Source organism: Chanodichthys erythropterus, chromosome 18 (genome assembly GCF_024489055.1).
Source record: "Chanodichthys erythropterus isolate Z2021 chromosome 18, ASM2448905v1, whole genome shotgun sequence".
NCBI classification, from domain to species: domain Eukaryota; kingdom Metazoa; phylum Chordata; class Actinopteri; order Cypriniformes; family Xenocyprididae; genus Chanodichthys; species Chanodichthys erythropterus.
In genome coordinates this window covers 26,522,168-26,548,611 of record NC_090238.1, presented here as the reverse complement: position 1 = coordinate 26,548,611, position 26,444 = coordinate 26,522,168, and the positions used below count along the sequence as shown (strand labels likewise).

The window sequence follows — 26,444 nt, the reverse complement described above, 5'->3', positions numbered from 1 at the left end:
TCTGGCTCTTCACCTTCCAACTCTCTCTTCATACAGTGGTGTGAAAAAGTGTTTGCCCTCTTCCTGATTTTTTATTTTTTTGCATGTTTGTCACACTTTTATTTTTCAGATCATCAAACAAAAACAAAGATAACACAAGTAAACACAACATGCAGTTTTTAAATGAAGGTTTTTATTATGAAGTGAAAACAAAATCCAAACCCACATGGCCCTGTGTGAAAAAACATAACTTAACTGTGGTTTATCACACCTGAGTTCAGTTTCTCTAGCCACACCCAGGCCTGATTACTGCCACACCTGTTCGCAATCAAGAAATCACTTAAATAGGACCTGCCTGACAAAGTGAAGTAGACCAAAAGATCCTCAAAAGCTACACGTCATGTTGAGATCCAAAGAAATTCAGGAACAAATGAGAAAGAAAGTAATTGAGATCTATCAGTCTGGAAAAGGTTATAAAGCCATTTCTAAAGCTTTGGGACTCCAGCGAACCACAGCGAGAGCCATTATCCACAAATGACGAAACAGTGGTGAACCTTGCCAGGAATGGCCGGCCGACCAAAATTACACCGAGAGCGTAGCCACGACTCATCCAAGAGGTCACAAAAGACCCCACAAAAACATCCAAAGAACTGCAGGCCTCACTTGCTTCAGTTAAGATCAGTGTTCATGACTCCAACAATAAGAGACTGGGCAAAAATGGCCTGCATGGCAGAGTTCCAAGACGAAAACTTTTTGCTGAGCAAAAAGAACATAAAGGCTCGTCTCAGTTTTGCCAGAAAACATCTTGATGATCCCCAAGACGTTTGGGAAAATACTCTGTGGACTGACGAGACAAAAGTTGAACTTTTTGGAAGGTGTGTGTCCCATTACGTCTGGCGTAAAAGTAACACAGCATTTCAGAAAAAGAAAATCATACCAACAGTAAAATATGGTGGTGGTAGTGTGATGGTCTGGGGCTGTTTTGCTGCTTCATGACCTGGAAGACTTGCTGTGATAAATGGAACCATGAATTCTGCTGAATTCACAAAATGAAGACTTTGGAGTGGCCTAGTCAAAGTCCTGACCTCAATCCTATTGAGATGCTGTGGCATGACTTTAAAAAGGCGGCTCATGCTCGAAAACCCTCCAATGTGGCTGAATTACAACAATTCTGCAAAGATGAGTGGGCCAAAATTCCTCCACAGCGCTGGAACAGACTCATTTCAAGTTTTCGGAAGCGCTTGATTGCAGTTGTCGCTGCTAAGGGTGGCCCAACCAGTTATTAGGTTTAGGGGGCAAGCACTTTTTCACACAGGGCCATGTGGGTTTGGATTTTGTTTTCTTTTCATAATAAAAACCTTCGTTTAAAAACTGCATGCTGTGTTTACTTGTGTTATCTTTGATTAATAATTAAATTAGTTGGATGATCTGAAACATTAAAGTGTGACAAACATGCAAAAAAATTAAAAATCAGGAAGGGGGCAAACACTTATTCACACCACTGTATATCTCTTCTACCAGTTTATTCCCACCTATTGTAAATGACCCTTCGCAAAGACCCGCCCCCCTTAGTTACTGTTACTTTGTCCGACAAGCCGTGGCGCTGTCACGCCACACAAAGTGAAAAATACATTGCAGATCAAAGAGGACACTGACAACACGTCAACAGACAAGACAACCCAGGTTACTTATGATATTAAACGAAGTCCCAGCTTTCAAACTGTGTAGTTTTTTTAAGAAATTCAAACAATAAAAAACGTTTTGTGGCTCTTTAATGTGTCGTGACCATAGTCGTGACAGATTGCTGTAGCGCCTCAGCTCAAGAGGCTCGTAAACCGATCATCTTTTCCTACTAGTCCATTTATAACATCAAATAAACATAAATGAACATGAGAATGAATGTTGTTTCAAACGTGGAAAGACGTCAATATACACAATTTTTCAAGTTGAACTCCACCGAGGTTAATCTTCTAACTCCTGACTGCTTTGTTGGACAAAATGGCGGATTCAGCATTCTGATTGGTTAGATCGCTTGTCAATAAAACTCCCGGTGAAGGGTCAATTGGGAATATATTTGCCCACATAACTATAGTGCATATTGCCTCTTTGGCTGGTTTTAACTTTCATCTTTCAGCAAACCAGGTAATCATCACTCAAAGGGTTACCCTCATGTCATTCCACACCCGTAACACCTTTGTTTATCTTTGGAACACAAATTAAGATATTTTTGATGAAATCCAAGAGTTTTTTTTTTTTTTTTCCCCATATAAAGCAATGTAATTACCATCATTCAAGGTCCAGAAAAATAGTAAAGGCAACGTTAAAATAGTCAGCGTGACTACAGTGGTTCAAACTTAATGTTGTGGCAAGAATACTTTTTGTGCGCAAAAATAAAACAAGAATAGTTCTTCTCTTCCCTGTCATCTCCTATGCTGCTTACATTGTATAGACAGTGCAATTGGTATTTACTTTGCTTTCTATGGGGGATAAGAAAAACCTCTCGGATTTCATCAAACATATCCTAATTTGTGTTCCGAAGATGAACAAAGGTCTTACGGGTGTGGAACGACATGAGGGTGAGTAATTAATGACAGAAATTTAATTTTGGTGTGAACTAACCTTTAAATAATATTCATAAACCATGGTTTATGCGTTGAGCCACTGACAGAAAGTGAACCTACTAGAAAGAAAAGTCATATTGGCTAAAAATATGCAGTTTTATATTCAATACTTTAGGTGTAATTAAAAATCCTTATTGGCAAACACACTAGTGACTGACATTACTGGGAAGTAGTTATCATGCTTTCAAATGGTATCTGTATCCGTGGCAACTAGGCCTTTTAAAGGCTTTGAGCATTTTAATATGACTTCCCACTTTTGACTTCTACTAACAGATCATTTCAACAACCCAGCTTCCTGCTTTCTTTATCTTCTTTTTCATTTTCTTTGTCTCCATCTCTTCAGGTCAGCTCTTTGTTTTGGGTATTTATACACATACGCGCGCACACAGTCGGGGGCTTCCCTCATGCTTAACAGCTTCTATTTTTTCTTACCTGTGAAATCAGACGCCTCAAGTGTGTGCTAGTTTAGTTTTTTTCACTGAATAGTGATTTTCTAGCATATAATGTTCTCAGAGTCTTCTTAGTTTATGCTTTTACAATCAGACGAATCAACTATCTGTGGAATTATGGACACCAGGCCCCCATAATCACATGTATATTACTTTCTGACTGATGTATTATGCCGCCATATGAACATACCATAACGGGAAGGATGTGCATTGTTTTGCCAAGAGTATTTCCTTTGGCAGCTACAAGGACAAAAACCGTGCTGGCCTGTATTTTTAAATGCGAGTCCCATGAGCCAAGGTTTACAGTGAGCTGAGATTTCTGGAACATTTGAACTTGGTTCAATCTAGATTTTATCACAACACCTGTAAATTATAGCTCCTAACACACACATGGGGGAATTGAGGTGGTTTTTGCCCTCAGTTTTACTGCAACAATCGGAGTCAATAAAGAGACCCGGAGTCTCACCGGAGTCTCAGCTTCAGTCCTAGAAACTGTGATGGTGCGAGGAATAGCTTCAGTAATCATTTACTCAATTTTATTCTTACACTTGTATGATTTACTTTCTTATGTGGAACACAGAAGAGGATATTTTGTCATTTTTGAACAGTTTTTGCCTGTACAATGAAAGTCAATGCTGTCCAATGAAAGTCAATGCTGTCCAAAACAACTTTCATTGAATGGACAAAATACACTCAGTCATTCTTGTTTCTCAGAAGAAAGAAAGTCATGCAGATTTGGAATGGCGTGAGAGTGAATAAATGATGACAGAATTTTTGGTTGAACTATTCCTTTATGACTGTTCTCGTTTGCCTGATTTGGCTCCTCTGTATTTTAATTCAGTCAACTGAATATAAATCCAGGTATGTTCAGTATAAACAAGGATGGAGATGTTGATGTGAGAGCTGAGGGAAGGAAAAACATTAGATTGTAAGAATGCCAGATTGTTAGGAGCAACAGTGCAGAGGGGAGGGAGGGAAACCAAGGTAGCAGCAGGAATAAATAGCCCTCTGGGACCTATTCTTCTTGTTCAGCGCATCTGCCAGGGGCAGCACGAAACCCAACGCCAGCCAGTAAGCATGTGCAAAGCCCTGAGCTCAATGGAGATTTATTTCAGAGTGACTTCATGCTTCAGGTGTCACCCACACCTCAAAACCCCAGACCACCACTCCATAGAACGGACGAGATCTCTGATGTTTATTCCAAAATTTCACTTAAAAATGTTATTGATTTGGACTCTCAGGGAGGTAATATATATGGTTCAAAGACGTATAAGGTTTTCAAAATAGTAAAAAATAAAACAGCAATTACAATTCCCTAAAAGTTTTTTTTTTATGTTAATTGGAGTGTCACTTATGCCCTTATATTAGTTATATTCAAGAATAAAGCCAATAATTAATTTTTATTGTGACTGATATGAATGTATCCTAGTAAAATGTCATTCAGTATAACACTATGGAAAATGGGCATAAAATTATTATTTTTAAAAATACACTTAATCACAAGGTTAAATGTCCATGCTTAGACTTGTAGAAATATAGCTACCCAGTTTTATTTTGAATACCACAGATTTGATGCATCAAATTTGTAGTTTCTTTTACAAATATTTCCTGTTTTACACGAAAAAAAAAGCTAAAATCTATTAAAAGTATCTTTCACTTAATCCTCTGAGATTTGTTTTCATCTCTCTGAGTGAATAAAACAAAATGATTGTATTTTAATATAAAATACTGGTGTTGTATGACACCAGTATTTTACCCTGAATGACACGTATCACTACGGCCTAAAAATACTGATTAAATGTGAGTCCTTCATTACTGATTTTAGCAGCAGCAATAGTATATATATATATTTTTTTTTTCTAAGTTATAAAACTGTGTAAAAAAAAAAAAAAATGGAGATGTTTAAAAATGTGAGAGAGATGATCCATATGCCACACACATACTTTATCTGAAGCAAGAGGTACAATTTCTTTCATGTAGCATTAAACATTTCAAACAAAGCAATTAATTACAAAACATTTTCAGAAACATTGTGCAAAAAAAAAAAAAAAAACCCTTCCTTAATCATTACAAAACATTGGATATCTTTCGCAAAGTAATATCAATATTATATTAACTAATATAATCCATCAGTTATACCTTAACTGCAGTGCAATAAAACCTTAACTACAATAGTACACCTTAATGTTAAGTGTTATCCCCCCAGCTTTATATACTATATATTTATATACCATGAGACCATGAAAACAATACCTTGGATTTCTTCTGGCTAGTCTTTCTTCCCTGGCAGCTGGATCTGCATTGATTTTTTTTGTTTTTTTTTTTTCTTCAGTGCCATGCAGCTCTCTCCTTAATAAACAATGGGATCTACAGTATAAAGATAATGTGCCTTGAAATACCTTAAAATGCCACAAAATAGTTTAATATGATAATATTCAGTTTTCATACAGCGAGTAAATATGAATTGCATGATTTAAATGTTGTAAACTACTGAAAATGTGGGATAACAAAGCCACTGTCATTCAGTATAACGGGTGACGTTGTGGTATAACATGAAACTTTTGTTGTGCTGAAGGACAAAAGCGTCATACTGAAGGACAGATTTCATACATGAACATATTTAACAGGCTGTTTCTTTGCCACCTATATAAAGGAATGACCTTTACCTATAAAGATTATCCTCTTATTTAATATAGCTATTTAATATAGCTTTTTATAAAGTAATAACATTATAAGTATCTTTTCTGTGTTGTACTGAAAGACATGTGCTTTAGTTACAAAGGTTACTAGAGAGTGAAAAAGTGAAACCATCAAATATTTCAGAGAGATTTACTCACCTTATCCCATAGATAGAGGGTCTTCAATGGGCCCTCTTTGTGATGTCACACATTACCATCATGTGATATGCTTTAAAATTTTAGTTTTTTAATCTTTGTTATACTGAATGACATTCATGAAGCACAAAAGTCTAGATAAATATTATTCAAGTTTTAAAATAATTTTTAGCAGTTTGTTGCCCATTGTTCTACATATTGCTACAGACACTAGCACAGTTATGTAATGGGTGTTCATTTATATTTTTAGGATGAATTTCTACATTTTAAAAACACTTTTGTCATTAGAATTTTAATCTGGATAGTTACACTGAATGACATTTTGACACTCAATATTCAGAGCTCAATAACTCACTTTAATAGTTTGCAACACAAATTTTTCTGGGTCAAAAGAAGGGTAAGAGTTAAAGGAACACTCCACTTTTTTTGAAAATAGGCTCATTTTCCATCTCCCCTAGAGTTAAACAGTTGAGTTTTACCGTTTTTTGAATCCATTCAGCGGAGAGCATTCCGCTCAAAAACGTTAGCATCTCGCTCAAAAACGACCAAAGAGTTTCGATATTTTTCCTATTTAAAACTTGACTCTGTAGTTACATCGTGTACATCAAGACATTTGTGAGAGACATTTCGCTGTGTAATATCATTGCGCCTGCTGCACCCATATACGGCAGCAAAGTTCCTTGATTATTAGGCTGGAATGAGAGTATAGTCCCTAGCCATATCGGCCTGGAAAATCACAACTTTTCATTTTCTGTCGGTCTTAGTACACGATGTAACTACAGAAGAGTCAAGTTTTAAATAGGAAAAATATCGAAACTCTTTGGTCATTTTTAAGCGAGATGCTAACGGTCTAATCAGATTCAATGAACTATGCTAAGCTATGCTAAAAGTGGTACCGCCAGACCCGGAGATCGGCTGAATGGATTCGAAAACGGTAAAACTCAACTGTTTAACTCTAGGGGAGTTGGAAAATGAGTCTATTTTTTTAAAAAAAGTGGAGTTTTCCTTTAAGTGATTTAATATTATATTTACACATATTTATCTTTTTATGTTAAATTAATGGCCTTTGGAGACCAAATTTAGAAGTCTCGTCTTTGACCCATATATTACCCGTTTCAGTCGAATATACCTCACAATATAGGGTATAAAATACGATTGCACCTTCCATTTCATACCGACTACGGCTCTAAAAGAACATAGCATTCCTGGTCTTGTTGTGCACATGTTATTTCAAATAAAAAGTTGTATTTTATTAAAATGTAAGAACTTGCTCCTCCCTTGAAACAAAACAACCACCTGGATCCATTCTTGTACATAACGCCCACTTTTCACAATCCAATCACACTCAAATCAAATCCCAGTGGACTAAATGGAGTCCCACACTTTTTTTTCCCATTTAAAATCCTGTTTTACTCAGACATACATCAGATTATTGCAGTAAAATTAGTTGCATATTCCATTCTAACTTTATGTCAGTGGATTTTAGCAATTCTGAAGTTCTGTCTAAACATCTTGTCTTTCTCCAAGCAGCAGAATTGAGCTGTTTCATTGAGCAGTCTTTTCTAATATTGGACTCTTTGAAAACAGAGTTTCTTTAAAGCAGTGCTGGTTTGTAGCGTGTGAGCGCATGGTGTGTTTTGAACAAGGCTCACAGGAGGCCGATGGTTTTTCAGCAGGAGGCTGGAGAGATCTTCTTCTCTCTCATGCTCCAGATCGGTGGGGTTCTGCTGTCTGATCCTCGCTCCTCCTCCTCCTCAGCCAGACGCTCTTATCAGACTCAAACACATCTGCTGTTGCTCTGCACACACACACACAAATGCCTGTACAACCACTATCCTTATCCTTTGGACCACCGTGAGAACCAATCACACACCCATAAACATACACATTCACCTGGAAATTTAAAAACTTCCTGAACAGCACTTCTATGAATTCCTTTGAATTTAATTCCATTTTATTACGTAATCATTTCCTTAAACTTAAATTACAATTCTACATCAAAATAAATGTTGAGGTCTCATTTTCGAGTACTATTATTATATATAAAGCTTATATATAAAAATTTTACAGATGAGTTTTATGATGTTTATTGTACTTCACACAAAAGATGAAGCGTCTGTTTTCACTCTAAAAAATCACTGTAAGAGCTTAATAAAGTGGCATTAAAATATTATCCATAAACTCTCTCCCACTTGCATTATCATCAACATACACAGCAAAGTACAAATATTCCTGTGTCCCTCTTTCTCATAGCTAAATGGTGAGTAGATAGTAGATAGGTCCCATGTGTTCAAAAGTCTGAAAATCTGTCTAACCTTAAGGAACATCACTACCAAACCTTTTTTCTGCAATTAAGCACATTTTTGGGGGGTGTTATTCTATAAAATTTAGTAAATATTGTGTACAACTGTTGTGCTGATGTACTGATTAGCATCTTTGAGCTAGGCTCAAAAGTATCTAAAATTGTCACTACCGAAACAGTCACGACTGAAACATGTCATCATTGTTTTGGTAGTGACAAAAGGGCAAACAATCCTTTATTTGGGGGAAATATTTTTTTTTAGTACAGTTATACAAATCATTAGTATTTTAGTATGTTTAAGTAGTGTTTAGTAAGTGAGTTAAAATCCTGTAATGTGATGTGGTCACTACCAAAACATTATTGTCACTACCGAAAATGTGCAGTCATGACTGAAACGTAATGTTTTGTCAAAAATAAAGTATATTGAATTATCAACTAAGATGTTATGATAGTGTTTGGTTCATTGTATATTCATACTAATGAATCCTTAACTTTGAAGTCAGTATGATTTGATTCAAAACACCACAAATCTAATAAATTACACTTAAAATATTGTTAAAATTGTTATTGTTATTGATTTACCTGTGAAAAGTTTTTTTTTAATAAAATAGCAAAAAATATATTTACAAGGTAGATGTCAACAAAATCTTAAGAGGTAACCCTTCTTATTAAATTATATTATTATGTTTCGGTTGTGACACATTTGGGTAGAGAAAAAATATTTCGAAATTTTTTTGAAAATACAATATGAGAATTAACTGCACAATTACTAGAAATACTAGAAGTATTTTGGATATTATACATTTTTTTTTTTTTTTCAAGATGTTTCCAACTCTGACTTGAACCAATTCTGTAGATGGCCCATGCATGACTTTTGTAAAACAAAACAATTTACCTTGAAAATATAGTTTAAAACATTTTTTAAAAATTATGATTTACTTTTACTTAATGGTTATGCCACATGGCATTTTTTATTATTTTTATATAAACTTTTCTTGAAAATGGTATAAAATTATTTTCAAAACTTAATAAAATCAACATGAATACAAAGAGTATTTTTTGTTTTCTTAAGTGTGAGCATTCTCATATGTCATTGAATTATGTCTTGAAGAAATTGTGTGTCGTCACGTGTGGTGTAAAGGCCATGGTCCTCGAGTGAATGATGAAGGATGGTGTGTTTGCTGTAATCTTCGCTGCAGACCCCTGGGGATCGGTAGGGCCATGAATGACTTGGCGGCCCACGGTGAGATTATACTGCACTGGGTGGAGAGAACAGGATCCATCAGTGCTGTCAGCGCCCAACATCTGACCACATACTACACAGAAAGAGAAAGCTATTTCTTGATTTCTTTTAGTTTAAGTTTATACATGCTTTTACTCTCTCTCTCTCCCATAAATACTCAATGACACTCATGCAGAAGTGAGAATGTGCCACTCTTCACCTCAACAGTGTATGATTTCTCTCTTCAGATATCACAATTGTCCCAGATTTCTCTCTCTGGTGTTTCTGCACCCACACGTAATCTCTCTTGTTTTATACTTTTGTATTGTTTATTTTCATACTCAATGCTTTCTTCAGACAAAATAACAAGCGTGTGTGCTTTGAGGGAGCTCACGTTATATTCCAGACACATTCATGCCCCCTACTGCTTTTCTAATCAGCTGCTGGCGCTGACCACAGGATCATGACTGATGCCCCCTTCTGAAGCCCCTCTCCCTCCTCTCTCTCCGCTCCCTGCTGCTTTACAACCATTTGATTTCGCATTCAGTTTTTATCTAAAGTGTCGTTAATTGGATTAATTGTAGAATGAAACCCGTGTTATTAACAGAGGAGGAAAATACAGGGTTTAGGTGGGGATTAATATCTCACACTACAAAACACACACTCAGCGCTAGCACCACGCAGACACACGTGGCCTGTCTTAAATGTGGTGCCTAGTCAAATGAAAATGTATGTGGCAGTGTTGATAAGAGCAAAGGATTCTTATCTCAGACTGAGATAAATGCTAAATCTTTTGTGCTGCCTTGAGAAATTGGTGATTTTTTTCCCAGTCTTTTATACTAAGAAGGTGACTGAACTGAAAAATTAGATTCAATGAAGAATGGATGATGAGTCAAGTGAATAGGAGGATGCATAGTGAATCATATGGATATGTTTGTTTGTGGCAACAAATGAGAAGGTCTATAATGTGGATCATTTCCATTCATCTCAAAATGCAACCTATTTTTTTGCTCATTTACATCCAGTTATGTACATTATTTGGAGCCATGTCTCTCTGGAACTACAGGAAAACGACATCAGGATATGTCCTTTTCTGATGGTGAATATATGATATTATTGGCTGCTGTGTTGTCACTAGTTGAAGGAATGTGTCCTGTTATCTAGTATGTGGATAACAGAGCATCTGGAGAAGGTCAGCTAAGAATGAAGTCACAACCTGATATAGCATCTGTTCACATAGCCTATGTCTCACTTACTGATGAATGTGAAACTGATATCTGATATCCATTTTTTTTTCTTTCAGATGCTTCATAAAATGGTGAAGATTGTTTAAAAGAACCAAGCTACTGTTTAAACAACTGCTGAAGGTTTATTTCCATAGAAAATGACCTTTATCTACTTAAAGGATTAGTCCACTTTCAAATAAAAATTTCCTGATAATTTACTCAACCCAATGTCATCCAAGATGTTCATGTCTTTCTTTGTTCAGTCGAAAAGAAATGAAGGTTTTTGATGAAAACATTCCAGGATTATTCTCCTTATAGTGGACTTCAATGGCCTCCAGACGGTTGAAGGTCAAAATTACAGTTTCAGTGCAACTTCAAAAGGGCTTTAAATGATACCAGACGAGAAATAAGGGTCTTATCTAGTGAAACAATCAGTCATTTTCTACAAAAATATAAATTTATATGTTTTATAAACACAAATGATCGCCTTGCACGTACTTCCGCTTTCTGTATTCTTCAAAAAGCTTATGTTGTATGTCCTACGCCTTCCCTATTCTACTTATGGAAAAAAAAACTGAACTGGCGCTGCGTTCGCTCAACTTGAATAAGGAAGGCGTAGGACATACAGCGTAAGCTTTTCGAAGAATACGGAAAACGACCAATTGGAGAAATATGGAGAAAAATCCTGGAATGTTTTCATCAAAAACCTTAATTTCTTTTTGACTGAAGAAAGAAAGACATGAACATCTTGGATGACATTATCAGGAAAATTTTATTTGAAAGTGAACTAATCCTTTAATGAACAAAAAACACCAAAAATAAATAAATAAATCCATACCTAGTGAGGAAAACGTGAAAATCTGTGCCATTATTCACTGATTATATTAACGTTAGTCTTTCACGGAAGAAAATAAAATCATGTAGGGTTGGAATAGCATGAAGGTGAGTAAACAATGACAACTTTTCATTTTTGGGAGAACCACTGGTATAGAATGATAATATGTGGGGTTTTTTTTAGACAACTTGACATGTCTATGTGTTCTTTAGTATAGTAGGCTATTTCGTCGTATCTCCATAATGTATGGAATAACACCAAACCACATTTTAAGGCCAGAAACATAAACGGGTTCGTTTATGAGTCGTGCGCCGACACATTTTTGTAGCGCAACGTACGTTCCTGGCTTAAACACATTTTATCACACATTCCATGGCAAAACTGACTGTGCATATTAAAGACACACACAAAAAACGATATAATTATAAAAGCAAAACAACACGTAATGCCAAACCCAATAAAAACACTTGTTGTCACAGACATGTTGTCACAACGTTTCACAATACATCATCCCCGCGGGTGACTCCTGGCATTCACGAGCCTGTGTGCTATTGGCTCTGATCTCTGTCCATCATCTCAGGCACTGATTCATGTGGTTGAGGCACTAGTCCCGCCTCTCAAAAACTATGCGCTGATTGGCCACACCACTGCGCGCGAGGCGGGTCGAGCTCTCTCGGAGGTTCCTCAGCGAACGCGCACTGGTGGCAGTCCGGAGCGGCAGCGCTAGCTCAGTACAACGAAGAGGACCCAACGAGTCTACATCGCGCGACTCTATCGAAAGGAAAGAAAGAAAGAGAGAGAAAGACTGCACCTTAAAATCAGCCATTATACCTGGAGAGCGTCACCACAGCCTGGAGGGGGAACAAGGGATTTGATCAGCACCGTTATTTTTTTCTTTTGTGTTTTTCTTTTTTTTTTCTTTTCTGGGGGAAGGATTGTGAGCGTTTGTGTGCAAAGATGATGGTCGGGGAGATGGAGGTGAAGGAGAGACCGAGGCCGAGTCCCGACTATCTCATGCAGTTATTAAACGAGAAGAAGCTCATGACGAGTTTACCGAACCTGTGCGGCATCTTCACACACCTGGAGAGACTCTTGGACGAAGGTACGTGTGTGTAAACTTGAACCACGAGTGTGTATGTGGTGTTTCACAACTTCACAAACTATTTGTCTTCAGCGAAAGAGACTCAAACCGATGGTTGGGGTTTCTGTTTCAAGTAGGCTTACCATTTTGTGTCTCGTTTGAGACGTTTAAACCGCTCTTGACAGTTTTTAACAGTTAGAATTTGAAAAGTAACGTTAGTTCCACCCCGTCATTTCGTGTGTGGGTCGCTAGCGCTGTTAGCAGTCTGCTAAATCAACAACTTTTCACGTCGTCAGATTTGCTAACTTTCACTTCTTTATCATATTTTTAAGATCTTTAAGAGTTTATTCTTCTTCTAAGTGTTTGTCTCGTGTTGTAAATTGCACACCACCAGGCGTTTGAACGGTTCCTAACTTATTTTAGGGTGTGAGTGAGGTTAGCCGAAGTTGGTAGCTGCACACAAGAAACTTAACGTTTATTATTTACTATAAATCTGTGGATTTACTTGGGTATACTGAAATATTAATATCTGTACTGAACACAAAGGATTTAATCAGAACAATTAGCTGTTTGTTTGCAGATTAAGATTTCTCCCTGAGGCATTCAGTTGAGTTTTGCATGAATGCGCCCTATAGAGAGAGAGAGAGAGGCACTGTGCAGCATGCCTAAATGCTTAGACACATCTGTGTCAATAGCTCAGCATAAACTACTGTTTATTCTAGACATAGACATGGCTTGTAAAGCTTTTCATTTTTACCATGCAAAGACTGTTCCTGACTGTGATATGCAGCAGGTTTCTCTCATTGCAGCTTGTATATCTATTGTATATTGTCACTCATTCACTTCACACATGTTCTTGGTTTATTTACACGCGCTGTTTGTGTCTGAAATACATGTAGTTTATAGTCAGGCTTTAATCTCCTTCTGTTCCGATACGGAGAGGTTTGAATTCACACACACACACAGTATCCGTCGGAATTAGTTTCATGAAGTGCACAAATGCTCGCGCTATTGACATACAAACACGCGGCTCTGTTTGTCTAGTAACAAAGAGGAACGAGCCGCCGCAAAATCTGCCGCAATGCTATCTAATATCAGCTTTGTTTGCGCTAGTATTCTCTCGGAGTGTTGCAAAATCACTCTGTGCGTCACTGGATAAACTAGTTTGGTTTGAAGGATCACAACTCCACATACCGACACACAACCCCAGAAACCGCACTTTGGATTGGTTGTTTGATTTTTGACATTCAGTCGCACCGCTAAACTTTCTGCTTGTGCTAACTGCCAAGTTCATGACGGAACTTGTCGTCAGAGATTTAAATGTTCAGATTTTTTTGTTTGTTTGTTTTTATTGTAGGAGTAAACGTGCTTTAAAGGGAAATTTCGCCAAAATAAAATGTCAATTTACTCAATCAAGAATATATTTTGAAGAACGTTGGCAACCAAACATTTTTTAGAGCCCATTGACTTTCGTCATATATGGACCAAAAAACATATTTTTCAAAATATCATCTTTTATCTTTCACAGAAGTAAATCTTGAATAGGTTTAGAATGACATAAGTGAGAAAACGGCATTTTCATTTTTAGGTGTACTGTCCCTTTAATATCTCATTTTTTTTAGTATGTGGACAGTGAGCTATCAAACTACTAAACTTTTTACATCTACAGCAGGACTTTTTCTTCTCTCTCTCTCTCTCTCTCTCTCTCTGCGTAAATGGCACAGATGTGTTTTCGTAAGAAGCCTTCTACTTTGTCCCTTAGTGTCTCCATGAGAGATTTCTCATGAAGCTGTGTGCTCTGACACCAAACGGCGAGGTGTTAGTTTCTCCTGCAGTGATACAGCCTCATGTTTGTGTATCTGCATTCATTCTGCTCTGTTTACCTGAACTTTGCTCTTCTCTTGCTGTAATCAGTTCTCCTCAATCCACTCAAAAATGCTAAAAACCGCTGAGGACAACTTCATCCTTCGTTTTTTTTTTTTCCCCCTATGACACACATTTCTTTGAACACACACATGGATTGGACTAGGTGTAAAATCTCTGCTGCGCTCTGCTGAATTTGCATACTGATTTGCCTATGCAAATCAGCAGCTCAGGGTGATGTGGGCCAGTCATGTATTTGTAACGGTAAATACTCAGACTTAATGCGTAGGGAGGAAAATTTGTACCGCTACACACAGCGTCTGCTATCTCTCGTGACCTCTGCTTTACATCAAGCCAATACGGGTTTTTAAATGACTGATACTGGTGTCTAGACAGCAGGGTGATATAGCATATTAAGTAAACAACATTTATTAAAACCAAAAGAAAAAATGAATGTGCAATATTGATTGGCAAAGCTGGCGGTAGATTATGGAGCTGAAACCAGCCGAAATGATTACTTCTGTTAATCAGACACAGTTATTGATGTGAATAATCGCAAAATGGACAAATTGGCTGAAGTGTTGGTCTGTCACGAGTTTTAGGGGGGGGTGTGTGCTTCATCTTGACTGTGTATTGCACTGATTCAAGATCAGGTTTCACTCTAGATCTGTGCTGTTACAGGATGAGGTCTGTTGCAGATCAGTTGTTAAAGGCGTAGGTTGTTGTGGTGTTTCCAGCAGAAATTGATCTGAGAAGTGTAGACAGATGATAGTATCTTAAGTATTTCATTAAGCATTGCTGTTGTTATTGTGGGGTGTTTAATGTGTAAATAAAGCAGACTTAAAACATTTCATTGCAGCTTCACACTTTCCTGCTAGATGAAAGAGACGGCGTGTGGGGGTTTGGAGGTGAAATATGGGAATGCTCTCTTGAGTTGTCTCCTTGTAAGAGTTCTGGTGACAGCTGCGCACAAACGCTCATAACTCGAATGGATTGTGTGTGTTTGCAGCTGTTGTCATGGCAAAGGAAAACCAACACCCTTACGTCTCCCTCGTCACCCTCTCTGTTCCCCACACAAGACAACTGCTCTCCCTCCCTCTCCCTGCACTGCGCAAGTGTGTGTCAGGCTGACGAGAGAAAGACAGGTTTGCAGCATGCTTGTGATCTTCAGAGGTGACCCTGCGGGTGTTTTTAGAGCTGTCTTTGATAAGGCAGTGGCAGCTGCGTCCAGTGCCAGAGCTCAATGCAGGAGTGTTCAGTGATGGAGGGAACGAGTCAAGGTTAAAGATCTTGATTTCTCATGGTCGCACAGGGTGTTGTGAAATTATCCTGTCATGAAGTGGTTTGTGTCTCTTGGAAATATATACACCACTGTTCAAATGTTTAGAGTCATAAGAATGTTTTTGAAAAGTCTCTTATGCTCATCAAGGCTGTATTAATTTGATTGAAAATACAGTACATTTTTAAAAAGTAATATTATGAATTTATTGTTATTTTAAAATAACTCTGTTTTCGGTAACACTTTGGTTTAGGGTCCAATTCTCACTATTAACTAGTTGCCTATTAGCATGCATATTACTAGTATATTTGCTGTTTATTAATACTTATAAAGCACATGTTAATGCCTTATTCTGCAAAACCATATTATACATCTTTTAATCTTAACAGTGAGAATTTACCATATGCACGAAACGTTCTTAAGGACTTCCACAATAATATAAGCCAGCTGGAAATCTTCCGATGAAATGTCACTTTGTGTCACCATCTTCAGTGTCCTGAGGTAGAATTTTCCACTTCATTAGTGATCAGGAAGTCATTTCTTCATTAGATTCAGTACTCTGAAAGTACAGTAATTTAGATGCAACATTCGTGTTCGAGGTCATTCCAGGTGCTAACAGGAAGTGATTCTTATAGGCTGGGACCCGTGGGACCCCTTTACTGCATCTAGTTTAATTAGCTATCTGGATCCATTAGCTCAGGTACTCGGCTCGAGCCAGGGATCAGTAGAGTGAGTGTGCAGATAATTTTATTCTCTCTATCTTTGTTTCTCTCTTTTTCTATGTCCTGCTGGGCGGTGATAAATTGGATAGCAGGAAGAGGTTGACAGGGTTAGCGCTGGGAACAGAGGAGTCTCGCTCATTTTCTCTCTCCCTTCCCCCCTAGTGGCGGTGTGTGTGTGGACTGGCCCCTGACTTGGCCCTTGTGTGGCCCCTGATAAAGTCATGTCTGTGTGCGTTAGGCTGTGCCCCGTTATCAGGGGGTCTCCCTTACGAGTGCAGGGGTTTCTTATCAGACTCGGCCCTGCCAGCTCCACTGTCTGCCTGATGCACAGACACTGGCACACACCCTTCAACAACTTTTCCACCCAGGTACAGTGAAGAATTTATTTAGATGGTACAGCTGCAACATTTTTGCTCTCGTTGAGCCAGATTCTAACTTCTATTCTGGCCGCCGTAGCTGGGAGCCTGATAGGCTAAAGCCGATGCAATGATTCAGACACGGTCACTAAATGCCTACACTCATGCTCATGTGCTTCCTGTAGGAGAACAGCAGGGCTTTCATGGGCCAGCTTACACAGGAAGAGGCTGATTCAGTGGTTTTGGAAGTGGAGGAGTCCTTTTCATAAGAACCCAAAAAAGTTTCTCAACTAAAAAAGTCATGCTTTTATAGCATGAGGCATCGTGTGTGTCTGTAGTTTTACTGTGAGTAGTTCTAATGTGGTCGGGAGAGTCTGTCCAGGAGCGGTTGGTGTTTATCCCCTCACTCCAGAGTGGGGGGAAGGGCCTCACCCTTTTACATTCCACAGCTGCCTGAAATATCTCCACACCCCTTCACACTCCTCTTTCATGCCATTTCTGTGCTGTTTTTCTCTGTTTTTAAACCAGCAGCTTGGAGACAACGTGTTTGTCTTTGCGTTTTCCTCGAGTTCTCGCTCTCACTAATTGAGCAACAGAGGAATTGTTTGGCTAAATCAGACTGCAGTATTCCTTAGCGCTCATCTTCACATTCATTAAGCAATTGAATCCATCTAATGTTTGTTCTGTCTCCTTAAATGCTTTAATTAGGTGTAATTATAATTGCTCTTATTTTGTTTGGGCTGGAAAATGGTCCTTCAATTGATCCACGTGGACTGTGGCCTCAGCCTCGGCCGGAGGTGGTTCTGTTTGACTGTCTCACCCTGTGATTTCAACTCTTCACCTCCTATTCGCTCTCAGCAGCAGATAGGCATCACTGCAGTTTTTATTTTTCCGTAGAAATAGGTGTCTCCAAACCAAATGTGTTTCTGTCTGTTTTGAGTGTTGCCTAATAGAGGACCAATCAGAGCGTACCGCGCACCAGGCCTCATGGGAGGGCACAGATGTCATTGTGAAATAAGTGGGTTATTTGTCTGTCTCTTCTACAGTAAATGATATCAGACTGATTCAGTTCACATCATCTGTAGTTGCCATTTTGTTATAATTCTCACTTGCTTATAGAATATTTTGCACTCTCACACACACACATACACAGATTACACAAACACACTGCCTTTACTGTCACTTTTAATCAATTTAGTATTCATTCCTTTCAACAACAACAAAAAAAACTGTCCCCAAACATTTGAACTGTAGTGTATGCCTCATCTCCGCAGTAATACAATTCAAAGTATGTGTTTTACACAGTGCATTGCAAGTGTGATTGTGTCTCGTCACGCAGCATATTCAGGTTCATTGCGGATGGATAAACTGCCTGCCGTTGGAATCTTGTTGTGCATGGTTAGGGCAGCGTCATTCTTTTGAACACGCAGTAGCATTCCAGAAGTGGCTTAACAATGTAACCCACCTAGTGGCTTAACAATGTAACATGCACTGACTGTCCTGTCTAGAATGCCAGAGACAAGCAGTGCTGATGCTGGATACTATTGGGAAATATCAGTACTCTTAGAAAGACTCTTGACTAGTCAGATTCGAGGATCAGAACTAACTGTAGCCGGGTTTCCATTACAGATTTGCACAAAACTTGTGAAATTTTTAAATGTTGATTTAAAAAAAAAAAAAAACTATTGTGAAATGACTGCATGCACTAACCGATGTTATGTGACTAAAGCATTTTTTTTTTTTTTTCTCTCTCTCCTGATAAGTCGTTCCAAAAATAATGGCAGCGGATGTTAGTAGGTTTATGCAGCCACCGCTTTTGTCTTTTATGAGTTTAATAAAGAACTGTCTCGTCTTCTGTTCAAACATACCACGCCATCATTAAAGAATGATCGACATTTACGAATGCCAGATAACCTGTAAATGCAAAAAAAAAAAAAAGTTTCCATTGTAATTTTGCAAAATATTCACGTGAGCGTAAAAACCTTTTTGCAATATATGGGAGTTTTTTCGATATTTGTATGGTTCCAGTGGGCATATTTTCAGTTCGCAATTTCAATTTGCGCAATTTAACCCTTTGACGAATAGGATCACACCGGTATGATTAGAATGTTCAGCGCATTATGTGATCATCTGCTAAATTCAAATGTGCTTACGCGCTTTGGCTGGCACTGAGCCAGAGCCAGACGAGCTCAGCGCTTTTTTTATATCACACACATGCAGTGTTTTCAATCACATAATGTTTATTTTAGATTTCAGACATTTAAATACACATGACTACTACCAAAACAACACATTTAGAGTCAAATAATAAATACACTGATATCTATAGAAGCGGCAATAACAATACTTTCCATTATAATTAGACGACACGTTTTATTCATATCAGATACACATTGTGTAAGTAACTTCAAAGTTTGCTCTATTCTTCTCCCAGTTCACCGACTCACTTACTTTCATGTATTTGCGGAAAAGTAGATGAATTTGCGTGTTGTAAATCCAACAGATCCGATTCTCTGTGCGGTGCAAACTAAAATGGCGGCACTCATCGCGCATATAGCCAAAGACTATAGAATAACACAAGACGTGTCACTCGTATTGTTTTGAACGGGAGAAAGTGTAACGTGCAATATGGCGGAATAAGTTCCGCCTTCTAAATAAGAGCCAGTCGCCGACTGGTAAAGTCATCATGTCACTGCAGCGGCCGTTAAAGCACTGGTTTCAGATATTCAAAATATCAGAATATCAGATATTTCATACCATAGTTAACAAAGTTGTCAATATTTTGAATAAAAAAGGAGAAATTGAATAAAAGCAGATAATCAGTAATACAGCGCTGTGGTGTGTTATGTGACAAGCGATGACGTGTCACCATGGAAACAAAGTGATACTTTCTAAATAACGTTCATCTTGAAAAATTCACATTGGGGGCTCAGCCAGAATATTTTAAACGTACATGTTGAAAGGGTTAAAGGGTAATTGAAACAGCTTGTTAAACATATTTCAGTTGCCCAACAAGCTTATTTTCAGGTTAGTGTTCTGTTATGTGGAACCTTATTTTTGACATGTTCTGTTTCCTTTAGTTCCTGTGTCCCTGTTCTGTTTAGTTTTGGTTACTGATTATGGCCTCGTTTGTATCACATATGTCTAGTTTGCTTTTCTTTGTTCTACCCCTGTTTATATAGCTCTTGTTTCAGTTGTTTTTGGTCAAAAAAAAAAAAAAAAAAAAGATATTATGTATCGCAATGTTGAGACACTCAAAATCACCGCAAGGGATATTCCTTTCACTGCGACGTCCCTAATTTTTAACCTTTTGTATGTTCAGAAAAAAACAATTGTGAAACCAAGACCAACAGTCTAGAACAAACCATTGACTATTTCTAGAGCACTTAACAACAGATATGAACAGCTGTTTTACTCTGGGCAGATGACTGCGTGTGTGTGTGTGTAAGCCTTTGTGGTTTTGTCTGTGTGTGTGTGTGTGTGTGTTCTAAAGGCTAAACTGAAGCTTAGTCACCTGTTGTAATTTTAACATTCCACTACAGCCAACTCTGTGTGTGTGTGTGAGAGAGAGAGATTTCTGTTTCACTGTGGATGTTATATCGGCCTCCATCAATTCCGCTGTCAAATACAACAGAGAAGCCATTGCCGTCCCTTCGTGCTGCACAAAGCCTTTTCTTTGTCTGCAAGCTCCTCTTTACACTGCTGCATTTGTGCTCAATTAGCTCTTAAATGTGTCAAAAACAAAAGAGCATCATGGGAGAGGAAGACTATGTCATGACTGTGCTTTTGTGAGAAGGTTTAGTGCGCTAGTGGGGTCAAACAGATTGATTGTGTGCACAGAGAGAGAGATGGCAGGGTCGAACAGAGCCGGGTGGCAGAAAACGGCTAGAAAGAGACATGGAAAGACAAATAGTATGTGTTGTGAAATGCGGTCAGCCTGCATGGAGGGGGGTGGCCCAGTGTCTGTGGGGCTTCACAGACACGTCTACACTCGAACAATGAAGCATTATGTTCAACATAACTCTCTCACACACACATGACATCACTGCTTCGGCATACGGGACGTGACCTTGGTTACAGTTTCCTGTTTGTTGGGTCTTTTTTGCACCACCGGTGTAACCAGCACTGGTCACAGTGACTGATTGTGTCATTGCATTCTTTCTCTCTTTCAATGTGCAGAAAGCCTCGCAACAGAAGCCACACAAAGCATTGATAGATACTATAAATTAATTTGGATTTATGACTGAAGTGGTTTAGATAAGCTTGTTGCAATAAAAGGAAGCCATAAACGCATTTAACGTGTATACGGACACGAAAGCGTTCTGTGCCATCCTGATATAGTTAACATGCGTTTTTTCATTAATGTAGAGGCAACAAAGCACAGACCTTCAGATGTCTGTACAAATAAATGGATGTTATTCAGGTAGCTAACAAAAAACTGCTTCAGTTTAGCTAACTAACATTGTGTCTACACCGGATGTGAACGGTGCGATGCGTAGTGGCAAAAGACAATAGAACGCGTTACAATCAGTGATGTTGTCTATACTGAATGTGGCATGACACGACATAATCTCTAGCAGCAAACTGATGCCTCGTTCTATTTATGACGTACTCCATGCACTCGCTATAGGAAGGACAAATTAATTTGCGACAATCACTTTATGTCCAGTGTAGATGGCTTCTAGCTGTTGTGGCACAGTCAGTTCTGATGTAGACACGGTGTAACTCTGCAAGATTCTCTTTAAAGTGTTGTTGGTAGGGTTTTCAGACTTGGGCCTGGGGGGTTGGTGGAAAATTCTATAAAATACATGGGTCTTAAAATGGGTTTAAGAATGTAAATTAGCATTCACTCTTTATATACGATGTAAATGGGCCTGTGTGCATAATTATTTGGCTGCTTTTATATTTAGGAAGGGCTTCCCTCACAAAGGGGTCATCATATTTGGTTGTCCTTGGCATTCAAAAATTTTTAAAACCTCTGGTTTAAACTGTTGATCGTTTCCTAAAAGTGCATCTTGCAAAATGGTTTTGTTTCAGGATCCAGGTTTCACACTGAATGTAAAGTGTCTGAACACAGTAATTACACAAACAAATTAATATGATAAAATTAAATTGATTCATATAATATTATTGATATTGCCATGTAGTACACTATCATTCCAAAAATTAGGGTTACGATTTTTTTAAAGAAATGCTAGGATGCATCAAATGTGACAGCAATGACATTTATAATGTAAAGATAGATTTCTGCTTCGAATAAATGCTGTTCTTCTGAACTTTCTATTAATCAAAAAATCATGAAGAAAAAAAATGCATCACGGTTTCCACACAAAATATTAAGCAGTACAACATTTTTCATTAATAATGAATGTTTCATGAGCACCAAATCAACATATGATGTATTTCTGATGGATCATGTGACACTGAAGACATCACAAGTAATGATGCTGAAAATTCAGCTTTTCCTCACAGTAATAAACCACATTTAAGACGTTTTAATTTGGATTATAATAGACATTTATTAATAAAACACTTATTGTAAAAATTACTATAATTTGCTGTAATTTTACTACTATAATTACTATAATTTTGATCAAATAAATGTAGCCTTATTGAGCACGAGCCATTTCAAATACATTTTCTATCTCTTTCTCACTCCCTGTTTTCTTAGTTTCTGTGCCGGAGGGCTGCATTTCTTCTCTTTAAAGACTTTTGCTCACATTTAAAGACTATAACACAGTCTGTCTGTTTGCATTAGTCAAGAGTCCTATGCGGATGCTGCTTTTAGTATGTTACACTTTCTTTCCATTCTCCCTGCATCTTTCTGTTCCTGTCTTTAAGACCATCAGCTGAAAGCTCATGGTGGACAAAACTCATTGTGACAGCTGCTAAGTCATGACATTCATTTTTCCTCATATATGAATGTGTGTGGAGAACAAAATAGCATCTTACTGTTGTCCGTCTAATGCTGGAGTTTCAATCAGTTCACATTTCCTCACTCACACTCTCACACACACATTCACAGTATTTCTGTAAATATTTGTTTTTTATCTTAGTTGCCGTAGGCAGCTTAATTTTAATTACTGAACCTCCAGGTAACTCTGCTCTTTGATTGGTCTTTGGATTTTGTATCAGTTTCTCTTCAGAATGCCAATGAACCGGTTTTACACATCTGCTGATCTGCGCTGCATGACTGGAAAGTTCCTTGATAGATATCTACCTTATCGCTCTTATTACAGGTTTTGTCTTGACATGGGTGGCCCAGGATACCTAAACATTAGAATGAACTGTCAGAGTGACGGAGTGAGAAATCAGTTCTATAATATACTCATCTATGACTCTTTAATAAAATTGGTGTAACGTGTCTTCAAGACTGGCAGACAGTCTCCTTCCTGTCGTACACGGTTGTGCTCAGGCTTGTCTGGAAGCTTCTGTTGTTGTGGTGCTGTTACCCAGAGTGCTTTGCTGTCATTACTACTCCCGTGAAGGGTGACACGTTGTGTTGTCTGCCATCCTGTGTCCCCAGGCATCTCTTATGAGATCGGTTACATAGTAAAACTAGCACCTTGAGATCTCACTCACTCTCTCTTCTCTCTCGTTCACTGGTGTAAATGGTCCTTGTCATTGGCTGCCCTCATTTCCTGCTAATTAAAAGCAGAGGAACGCAGCTCTGCCACTCCATCTCCTGCTAATAGAGGACAGGAAAAAAGAAGGGATGATGAAAAGGAAGAGTACAAGCCGGCGGTTTTCGCCAGTGCTAGCTTTTGACCATGACATCAGAGATGAAACCACAAAATCAGATTAGTTCTGCCCTCCTTTACACCACTGGTGATTAGTGCTAATATTGGTGTTTTTGACACCACAGCAAGTTATTTAAAGAGAGGCTTTGAATAAGTTTGTTTTTGAATGGAAAGGGGAACAAAGAAACTCGGTTTGTTCTTGTTTGTTTTTGGTTTGTCATACTAAGCAAGTTTGTTACCACGTTTCAGGAGGATAAGGGGGGTGTCCTGTCCAGGAGGAAGGAGGTGTTTAGTTATCTGCTCTTAGCACATTTACTGACTGGTTCCTTCCTTCCTGCTTGAGCATTCAGTTCTTCCTGTCATTGTTCAGCAAGTTCACTGCATTTTCTGTGTGTGTGTGGTCAGTGAAAGCATTTCTCAGAAATGAATAAATAATTAGATGCCCAAAGTAATCACAAGTAGATTTTCACCTTGAGTACAATTTATTTATTTATTTGGTCTGAGATGGTTCATGTATCTCATACTAATGTCACAGGATCCTCTTTTCTGAGCAGTCACATGCTCTCAGGAAGTCTTGCACACTGATGGTCTGTGGAAACATCGATGGCTTTTCCTTTCTGCACAAGTTCAGAATCCTCCGTTTACTTCCTGTTATTCCTCCGATCCTCATCCTGCTGAAGTGTCGTTGTGTGATTATGCATGTGTTGGTTTGTGTGTGTGCACAGATGGAGTGCAGTCAACAAGTCATTTGGCAAATGGAGTGAATTATCTGTAAATTTGTAAATGGTATAATCAGTTTTTCTTATCTCACTAGTACAACCTGTTTAATTCCAGAAACATCTGCTCTGCCTTTGTGTGAGCGCGAGAGAGAGTGAGATATTGAAGCGTCTCGGTCCGCCTGCTGGCCGAGGTTTACTTGCAGTTCTTGGAGAGTTGTGTTGTTGTAATTTAGTAGGTTGGTTGTAGTTGTTGCCAATTTTGTTGAAATCTGCGTTTTCCTGCACCAAGGTTTCCTACTGTTTTTACACTACTTGCATGTTTATTCTCAACTACATGCTAAACAAAATGATACTGTTTTGTAGGTCTGGGACAATATATTGATTCATCGAGATTTTCCGAATTCATCGTGATTCTCTCTTGAATTTATACTGAGCTTAGTTTTTAAACAGCAGATGGCGCTCTAGGCTAGTTTTTAAACGTACGCTCAAATGCTGACGAAGACCGTTCGTGCATTCGGCGAAGTACTTGCACCTCAGAATGCTTTTATGACATGAGATTAATGTAAACAGCCCACTGCGAACACCGTTGAACACCCACTTCAACCTTTTTGAACTTTATAAATTATTATTTTATAGAGGGTTCAAGTGGTATGTATCAAGTTCAAGTATAGCTGTTTTTGTAGCACACAGTGCCATCTTCTGTTAAAAACTAAGCTCATAATTGATTCAAGAGATAATCACAATGCATTTGGAAAATCTCAGAATCGATCCAGAATCATTTTTCTCGATTTGTGATTCAAAGATTTATTGTCCCAGCCTTAGTATTTTGTATTGGTCGACCAATATATTATCATGGGTGATATATTTGCCATTATTTGGAATTTTATCAAACTGGCTTATATTTTGAAACTGCTGAAAAGCCCTCAAGAGCACATATTTATTTATTTATTTATTTATTTATTTTTGAGTACATTTTTTTTTTTTCTTTCTTCTTCTTCACAGATTCAAAGAAACCCATAAGAGTTATTTGTTCATAAATCAGACTACAGTGTTCATATAATCGATAAACAATGAATGTTTATTTATATTTTTATTTCATGGCATCCAGTCTATTTAATCACATCCGGTTTAGTCTAGAAACTCTCATCACTGTAAAAAAATATTTTTTTTACAATGGTGATTTAACAGCAGCACCATAGCTGAATGGCGATGCAGGAAACACTCGTGCATTCATGTGTATTTGGCTGGATCGTCTGGGCTGTGTCAGTTCTTTTGTTCCCCAGTGTCCCATACTCACCTGCCTCTGAACAGACCAGCTGTGACCAGCCTCTTCTTGTGACCAGAGGCTTCTTGACGCTGTTGGGTTCCCTGTATAGCACATGGGTTGGGTGTAAGAGTAATCTAAAGGCTGTGGTTAGACCCTGTGCCCTGCTGGGCAGCCATTAAACCACCGCAGTAACTGTTGTGCTCTCGTCCTGAATGATAACCCAAACCCACCCCCTCCCTAACAGCTCTACTCTATAACCCTGCACCATATCATCAAGTGTGACAAGCCTCCCTGCTAAATTTAGCTCCTCATAATGGCTCTGCGGAAACCCGGACTGCAGCAGGACAATCTGGGAATGCGCAGGGTGAAGATAGAGAGATTGGAGTGTGTGTTGGTCAGGGATCAGGTTCATTCTAGTACAAATGTCCAGCATTCTAATCTTTTAATCCTCAGTCTTTCTGATATCATATAACTGAGAAACACCTGTTTTTGTTGGCAGGGATCGCTACATGAATAATCTTTGTGACCTGTTGGTTGTTGGACATGTTGGTGCTCTCTGAAATTATCTTCTCCCTCTGGAATGATTTTTTTCCCCTCCTCCTTCTCCATCTGATGACGTGTTGCAGTTTCTAATAGAGTTGATGTGTTTCCTCATAGCTGGTGAAAACAGCAGACATACTTGGACACCCCATCTTTTCTTCCATGCAGTATCTGGCCTAAACTGAAATGCTCCATTTCGACATATTGCGACGCTGGGACTTGTTTGAGTTTTGTAGTATGTCTGCTTTTGAATCTTAAGGGTTCAAGGGTCTATTACTTAGTGGTGTGTGTGTGTGTGTGTGTGTGTGTGTGTGTGTGTGTGTGTGTGTGTGTGTGTGTGTGTGTGTGTGTGTGTGTGTGTGTGTTTTTTGAGAGCCCCCACCACTGCCTTCACTTACCCTTTTACACT

At 38.4% G+C, this 26,444-nt stretch overlaps 1 protein-coding gene across 4 annotated transcripts in view; it reads left to right on the top strand.

Annotated features, from left to right (window-relative positions):
* Positions 1-12,176: 12,176 nt before the first annotated feature.
* Positions 12,177-26,444, top strand: part of qkia (QKI, KH domain containing, RNA binding a) — an 84,402-nt gene continuing 70,134 nt past the window's right edge. For all 4 annotated transcript variants that reach the window (XM_067366625.1, XM_067366622.1, XM_067366624.1 and 1 more), the window contains exon 1: positions 12,177-12,570. In XM_067366625.1, coding sequence (XP_067222726.1) covers positions 12,426-12,570 — 145 coding nt within the window. In that variant the 5' untranslated portion in view covers positions 12,177-12,425. The remainder of the gene's footprint in view (positions 12,571-26,444) is intronic.